Source organism: Leopardus geoffroyi, chromosome A2, assembly GCF_018350155.1.
Source record: "Leopardus geoffroyi isolate Oge1 chromosome A2, O.geoffroyi_Oge1_pat1.0, whole genome shotgun sequence".
Lineage (NCBI taxonomy): Eukaryota > Metazoa > Chordata > Mammalia > Carnivora > Felidae > Leopardus > Leopardus geoffroyi.
In genome coordinates this window covers 62149642-62157289 of record NC_059331.1, presented here as the reverse complement: position 1 = coordinate 62157289, position 7648 = coordinate 62149642, and the positions used below count along the sequence as shown (strand labels likewise).

The 7648-nt window shown below is 61.3% G+C and overlaps 1 protein-coding gene across 1 annotated transcript; it reads left to right on the top strand.

Annotated features, from left to right (window-relative positions):
• Positions 1 to 2440: 2440 nt before the first annotated feature.
• Positions 2441 to 3523, top strand: LOC123607616 (whey acidic protein-like). The gene is made up of 3 exons (XM_045497086.1): positions 2441 to 2628; positions 2903 to 3061; positions 3389 to 3523. The coding sequence occupies exons 1-3, from the start codon at positions 2496 to 2498 to the stop codon at positions 3403 to 3405; spliced, it is 309 nt and encodes a 102-aa protein (XP_045353042.1). The 5' UTR covers positions 2441 to 2495; the 3' UTR covers positions 3406 to 3523.
• Positions 3524 to 7648: the final 4125 nt, after the last annotated feature.

Here is a 7648-nt window from a genome sequence, read left to right as displayed (position 1 = left end):
CTCCCCATGGGAGCCCAGACTGGGGACACACTGATCAGGGGGATGGACATGAGCCCTGACACAGGGGGTTCATTCTGGAGGAACAGACACCCAAGTAGTAGCCAGGACCAGTCACAGTGTGTCAAGGAAGTGCCAGATGCCTGAGAGCCTTTAAGGTGCTTCCAGAGGGGAGGCTCCTTTGCCTGTGCTGGGAGGGGTGAGGCCAAGTCAGCAGGGCTGGGCAGAGGACCCCAGTGGGGAAGCAGCAGTTGTTGGGGGGGCCTGGCTGGGGGAGAAGTGAGGAGGGGGAGAGAAGAGGGTGGGGCTGGGGGGAGAGGAGGGGGGAGAGAGAAAGGGAGGGGGGATAGGGGAGGAGCTGGGGGTGAGGGGAGGACTAAAGGAGGGAAGGAGAGGGGAAAGGAGAGAGGAGAAGGGAGGGAAGGGGGAGGGGAGAGGAGGGGAGTGGGGGAGAGGATGGGGAAGGGAGGGACAGGAGGGGGAGGGCATGGGGAGGGAAGGCAAAGGGGTGGGGAAGGGCAGATGGGGTGGGGAACGGGAGGGAAGGGGTGGGGAGGGGGGAGGGGAGGAAGTAGGGGAGGAAGAAGGGAAGGGGAAGGGAGGGGAGAGGAGGGAGAGGTCCAATGCAGGACAGCACAGCTCAGAAGCTGTGAGCGGTCCTGGAGAAAGGGACTTGTGCCCACAGGTCCCACAGGCAGCAGGCCATGTCCTGGGGAGTGGGGGGCAGGTGCACCCAGCCTGGCCTCAGACCCAGCGTCCAGGCAAAGGCGCAGAGAACAGGCAGAAGGGCCAGCAGAGGGCCCTCCAGTGAGTGACAGCCTCCCCGCCCTCTCCTCCTGGGCTCGGTCTTCTGACTCAGGCCTGTCTGCTGCCTCCTTCCTGGGCTCTGGTGTGGAAACATCCCATGAACTGCCAGCCTGAAAAAGCAGAGAGGCTGCAACTCACTGTCGCTGGCCAGGATCCCAGGGGTGATCCACCTGGGCCGGGCCTGGGCTGAGGCCCCAGGACTCGGCCGAGAGGGTGCTCCCGGGGCCGGGTGGACACAGCTGGTGGCCCGAGTGGAAGTCTCTGGACCGAAGCATCTGGAAATGCACGCAGCACAGGCTGAGGGCCCCAGGGGAGTGCCGTCCAAGGTGGAGGCCCCCGGCCAGGCGGCCAGGTCGAGGAGTGCAGCCTAGACCAGGCAGCCCTAGCCCACAGTCACCTTGGGGCCCCCTCCCTACCCACCCTGGGGCCCCCTTCCTGCCCAGGTCCTCAGGGAAGAAGAATGGAGGAGGAGTCTCACCCTGACACCTTCTGGGAGAAGCCCTTCCCGGTGACCTCCCTGCGCAGAAACAGCATGCTGCTCCTAGAAAGTTCCAGAAGGGATGAAAGGCACCACAAGAGAGACAGAATGTCCCCCGAGGCTGCCCCGCCACAGCTGGGCCCCCCCGCTCTGAGTACAGGACAGGCACGTCTTCCGGGGCCCTGCAGGGCCATCCGGGACGGGGAAGATGTGTGCCGTCCGTCCTCTGCCCTGCACTTCTTTGTTGTTTTACCTTCTTTTTAGTTGGTATCGTCGTCCACAAGAGGATATTGGTTTCGGGTGACTGATGTTTGCAAACCTTGGGAAGTGATCCCCACAATGTCTCATTACCTCCGTCACCTCCTGACACTCTTTTCTTGTGATGAGAATGTTCAAGATGTACTGTCCAAGTGACCCCCCCAAACGCAACATGGTTTTGTGAACCACGAAGACCACCCACCACGCCCTTCTGCCCCCCCTCCCTGGTCAGTCCTTTGCTTGATCCTGGCTATGAACTGGCAGTGCTTTCACAAGGGAGTGGAATCACCCACCTTATCAGGAACTTTTCTATGTTTTAAAACGTGACCCTGACGCAGTGGCTGTCCAGCCTGGCGCCCCTCCAAGTCAGAAGCCCCATGGCGGCTGGGCGGGCACCAGCCTCTCCTCCCCCACGGCTCCTCCCACTGCCTCCTTTAAAGCGGGGCCGGGGCCAGTGGCCACCATCCACCACGGCCTGCCACTGGCCACCATGCACTGTCTTGCCAGCCTGGCCCTGGTCCTGCTCGCCCTGGAGGCTGCCGTGGCCCTGGCCGCGGCCCCGGCCTTCACTGTGCCAGGTAGGCCTCAGCTACCGCCACAGGGGGCACCCAGGAGGGCCCTCTGACCTCCCTGTCTCCGAGGCGCTTCCCTGACACGCACCAGGACAGCACCGGGACCAGAGGAGCAGAGCAGAGGAGGCAGAAGAGCAGGGCAGGGCCCTGCCCGGAGACCCCCATGCGGCAGGGCCCAGGCCACTGTGAGACAGCTAGCTGAGCGTGGGGGGGCCTGTCCTTGGCCCCCTGGGTCTTAACCCCACCTGCTGTCACGGGCCCGGGGCAGGCATGTCACGCTCCGGCAGATTCTTTTCCTTACAAGAAACGGCGTGTCAGGGTGCTAGGTTCCCATCCTGGGAGCGGCACCCACCCACCTGCCTGTTCCGTGCGCATGGCAGGCCATGTGCCCGGAGCTCAGCTCCTTGGAGGAGGACTCCTGCGTCGTCTCCTGCAGCACCGATGACGACTGCCCCCAAGGCATCAGATGCTGCCCCAGGAGCCCCTGCAGCCGCTCCTGCGTGTTCCCCGTCATGGGTAACAGTCACCCCTGTGCCCCACGCCAGACCCTGTCTGGTGGAGGGAGGAACCGTCCACACCCCCTCTCAGTGGCCTGCCCCACAGCCCCCTAAACTCCACCAGGCAGTGACCCCACCCACCTGCTGGCCCAGCCGCGGGGCTCCGCTCAGGGTCCCCTCCCTGAGGGCTCGGCTGCCGTCCAGGGTGCCGCACAGTGGTGTGGGGGCCCCCACCGGGACCCAGCAGCAGGGTGGACCACTGGGACCTGAAGGGCTGGCCCGTGTCTCCGCAGCACCTTTGCAAAAGGCTGGCCGCTGCCCCCGGGTACCTGTCCCGCTGGCCCCCGAGCCCTGCTCAGAGAGCACCGAGTGCTCTGTGGACAGCCAGTGTGCAGGGAGCAGGAAGTGTTGCTTCAGCACGTGCGCCATGCGGTGTCTGGACCCTGCGACAGGTGAGCACCCCAGACCCGCCCCGAGGACACAGCCGCTGGCCCCTGGGGCTGCCGGGCAGACAAAGGCGGCTCAGAGACCTGGCTGGCAGAACTTGGGCCGGCCACCCGAGCGGGGTCTGTGCCTTGGCCACTTAATCTTGCAAGGAGACCTGGCTCGGGAGCTGGGAAATTGCTTCCTGGCTACCTGTGACCCCACCTTCCTGCCAGTGGGCTCTGGTGAGGGCCGGGGAGGGGTGGGTGTGGAGAGCTCGCTGGCCCACCTGCACACAGCGTCCCTCCCTCCCCTGCCCCCACCCTGCACTTCTGAGGCCTCCGTGTCCCCTGCAGAGGACCCCCTTCAGTGACGGGCTTCCCCAGGAGTCCCTGGCTGCCCGGAGTGACCCACCTGAGCCTGCCTGGCGAAAGCCTTCTCTCTCGGATCCAGAAAGCCCAAGATGTTTCCTACCTGCTGCTAATAAAAACCCACTCTGGGGCGCCTGGGTGGCGCAGTCGGTTAAGCGTCCGACTTCAGCCAGGTCACGATCTCGCGGTCCGTGAGTTCGAGCCCTGCGTCGGGCTCTGGGCTGATGGCTCAGAGCCTGGAGCCTGTTTCCGATTCTGTGTCTCCCTCTCTCTCTGCCCCTCCCCCATTCATGCTCTGTCTCTCTCTGTCCCAAAAATAAATAAACGTTGAAAAAAAAATTTTTTTTTAAATAATAATAAAAAAAAAAACCCACTCAGCTTCATGTCTCTCTGTTGTCTGTCTGTCACATGTCCCGGGCACCTCTGGGCAGGGGCGGCAGACAAAGTACACAGGCCTCTGGGAGCACCGGGCTGTCCACCAGCACTCAGGGCTCTGGCCCTCTGGGGTCTGGCCCCTTTGAGAGGCGTTGCTGGCATGGGGACAGGAGGAGAGTGGAGTCTGCAGGGAGGGCTGGGGCTTGGAGGTTGCCACGGCCTCTCTCCACGGCTTGTGTGTGGCCCCCACCCACTTGGCAGTGTGTGCTTATGGGGAGTTTCCGCACAGACACTGCTCCCAGGAAGCCCTGTTTAGGACCTGCAGTGAAGCACGTGCACCCCACCCAACACCCAGCGGGCACCCCAGAGACCACTGCGGTTCTGATGGTAGGCCCCCCCAAGTTCCCACCAGGCTGCCAGCACCGCAGACACCTGTCCTGCACCCTGGCTCACTTAGCTGCCAGCCCTGGGGTCCGATGAACCCCAAGCTACCAGTCCGGGGATCCCACAAACCCCAAGCTACCAGTCCCGGGGGGGGGGGTCCCACGAATCCCAAACTACCAGTCCTGGGCATCCCATGAACCCCAAGCTACCAGTCTTGGGGTCCCATGAACCCCACAGCTCACATAAGTTGTGATAATGACCCACAGGACTCTGAAGGCACAACACTTCAGATCAGACCCTGTGATAAAGGACATAGACCAGCAAAGCCAAATAAAGGCCACACGTGGAAGGTGGGAGCAGAGATGCAGGAGCCTTTGTCCCCACTGGGCTGGGGCGTGCCACCTCCCAGCACGTCCACATGTCACCAACCAGGAAGCTCCCTGAGGTTTTCTCAAAGCTCCATTAGTAGGCATTTTGATGAAGCCGTTGTTGACCAGCTCAGTCCCCACATAACCACATGGTTGGCTCCAGGCCACCAGCCTGTCCTGTGCCATGAGGGACCCCTACCCCAGAGTCACCGCATCTGTTTAAACATAGACGTGAGAAAGGAGTCCTTGCAAACAACACACGACACTTGCATCAGCCAGGAAACCACAAGGTGTTGAAGCGCTGCTCCAGGAAGGGGACAGAGAGAGACCAGAGTTCCTCACCGTGCCCCCATGCACAGCCACCCCAGGGGAGCACTTTCCCCCAGCCTGGCCCCAGGTCCCGCACACTGAAGCCACCTGTCACATGCCAGACAACATGTCAGGAGCCAGGGAGACAGGACGTATCGTCCCAAATAAAAAGGGCTTTCACCAGTGGCTGAATTTTGTTCCTGGACCATTCTCCAGCAAAAGGAAGCAGGATTCCTTGGAGACGCCGTTGAGGGAACAAAGAACAAGGCCGTGGGGGACACCATGTGTCAGAAAGTGGGAGCCAACCTGCAGCCACCCCCAGACAACCTTGCCCCTCCCCCCAGCGCCACCAGCATACAGAGGAGAGGAGGCTCTTCTTAGCGGAAAATGCCAGTCAACACATCAGGGGGGAGAGAAGGACTAGAAACCCACCATTCCCAACTCCAAAGTAATCGTTCCTCCAGCCAAGCATCACCAGACGACCCAGATGACCAGAAACCCCTGCAGAAACATCACAGTCTCAAAGCAGCCCCGCTATTCACAAGGGGGAGCTCCTCCCACAGCAGAGAGCTGGGCCCTAATTGAACCAAGGGATCAAACCCAGCATCCTAGGACCCACCATGGCTGTGCATCCCCGTGCAACCCAAAGGGGTGGCCGCGCCAGAGATATGCACCAATGGGTCTTCATGAGGATGCCGTCAGATGACCGCAGCTTCCATTCAGGGTTCCAGAAGGGGTGGGGGGGGGCGGCCTGAGCCCAGCCTGGGCAGCTGGAACCACCCAGCTCACCCTTCCTCAAGCTCAGAGTGAACCACCCCCATGCTGGAGGACTCCTCCCCTGCAGAGAACGCCCATCCCCTCCATCCCTGCATTAGCCCTACATCCAGCTTCTCTAAGCCTGGTGCCCTAACATCTGCCCCGCAGGCATACTAGGCACTGAGGTCATGTTTGAGTCAACTTACCCACCCCACCCCCACCTCCCCCACAACTGCCCCAGGACTCCTCTCCTCCCATGGGGTAAGGGGAACACTTTTCAAATGCAAATCAAAGGATGCAGAGCCCATGCCCCAACCCCCTTCTCTCCGGGGTCTTACCATCCAGGCCACTATCCCCAGCCCTCCTCCCTTCCCAGGGGCAGCTGGGGGCAGCCCTCCCACAGCAGAGCATGCTAATTATTCACACTAGCCAGTCCTAAGCCCGCCTGCCCTCCCTTGTCTGGTGCTCCCCACAGAAACCACAGCAGAGGTCCGTACCACAGTGACCCCACCCCCGCCTCCTGACCAACACAGTGCTTCCCTGTGTGACCCTGAGAGGCATAGGCTGCCCTTGTCCCTGAAAACTGTGACTCGTACATTAGAGTCAACGGCAGTCCTCTCCTGATCTGTTGGCCTCACCAGACCCAGGACTTTCTGTTAATAAAGATATTTTAAAGACAATCGCTTTCAGGGACTGGAGGTCCATCTCAGAGAGGACCCGGGGGCGTGGGGAATTGTCTCCCCCCTCCACCATCTCCCACCAAGTGCTTACGGCAGCCAAGCCCAGAGCTCCCGGGCCCTACTAGGCTGATCTCCTGCCCAGGCCACTAAGCTCCATCCCCCCAAAGTGGACAAGGTAGAGGAATGGACAAGGAAAAATGGAGGAGGAGTGATGATGGAGGAGGAGAAGGGATGATGGAGGAGGGATAATGGAAGGGGAAGAGGGATGATAAAGGATGATGGAGAAGAGATGATGGAGGAGGGGGAGGGATGATGCAGGAGGAAGGATGGAGGAGGAGGAGGGGTGATGCAGGAGGAGGGAAAGACAAAGGAGAAGGGGGGATGTATCAGTCTGTGGGTTTTGGGGACCTGACTGCTGACAGGATTTGGGGTTTGGGAGGGCAGATGGCTCATCATCCTTCCCCAGTTGGGAGGGAGCCTCCAGGCAGGATGGAGAAGCACTGGGAGTTCAGATGTCTGTAGGAACCCTGGGTGCTCACTCTCCAGGTGCCCTTGGGCAGTCCCCTCCCTGCCCTCCCTGGCCTCAGTTTTCCATACATGAAGAGCGCATGTGAGGGACAGGTTCATGTGCTGGGCAGAGCTGGGGCCAGGCTGACCAGCTCTGATTCCTCTTCTTCAGGGGTCCATGCAGGCCCTGAGGGAGGATCTTTCCCTGAGAGAGGAAAGCCCTTTGGTGGAGAGTCCCCAAGACTGTCCCCAGGCTCTGTGATTCTGCAAAGCTAAGACTTCTTACAGCAGGAGGAGAGAAGAGAAACGGCGGGGGGGGGGGGGGGGGGGGGGAACTCTGGAGGAGGGCAGGCAGGAGCTTCCAGACATCTCTCGGGAACAGTCGCCCAGGAGGCGATGAATTCTGCAGTAACACAAGTGATGTGTCTGCCAGGAGGGGCTCAGTGCCCAGGGTTTCCCCCCAGGGCTGGGCTGGACGCGCTTCACCCAGAGTGTGCCAAAACCCAGCCCCGCAGAGGGCAAGCAGGTGCAGGACGGCCCCACATCCCCAGGGAGGCCCAGGAAGGCCGCATCGTGTATGGCACTTCTAAGCAGTCGTGTCTCCAAACGCCAGCCAACCCTAATGTCCCTGACCACCATCCGTCCGTCAGCAAGTGTGTTGGACGGAAGGACTGAGGTCTTCCCAGCAATCCCTCCTCTCCCTCAAGGGGAGACAAACCCATCTCAACCAGTGCTCCTGTGAGCCTGGTGCTGGGCCCGCCAGGCTGGGAGAGGGCACTGGAAACGGTGGGTGGTAGGAGGTAAGGAGGAGGAACATGGAGGGGCTCTAACGGAGCAGAATCGGGAGGGAGACAAGAATGAACAAA

What these genes read in the sequence shown, in the direction of transcription:
- LOC123607616 (XM_045497086.1), top strand. Translation starts at nt 2,496, where the DNA reads ATGTGCCCGGAGCTCAGCTCCTTGGAGGAGGACTCCTGCGTCGTCTCC. An exon ending in CTGCGTGTTCCCCGTCATGG is followed by an intron (nt 2,629 to 2,902) that starts GTAACAGTCACC and finishes GTGTCTCCGCAG; the next exon opens with CACCTTTGCAAAAGGCTGGC.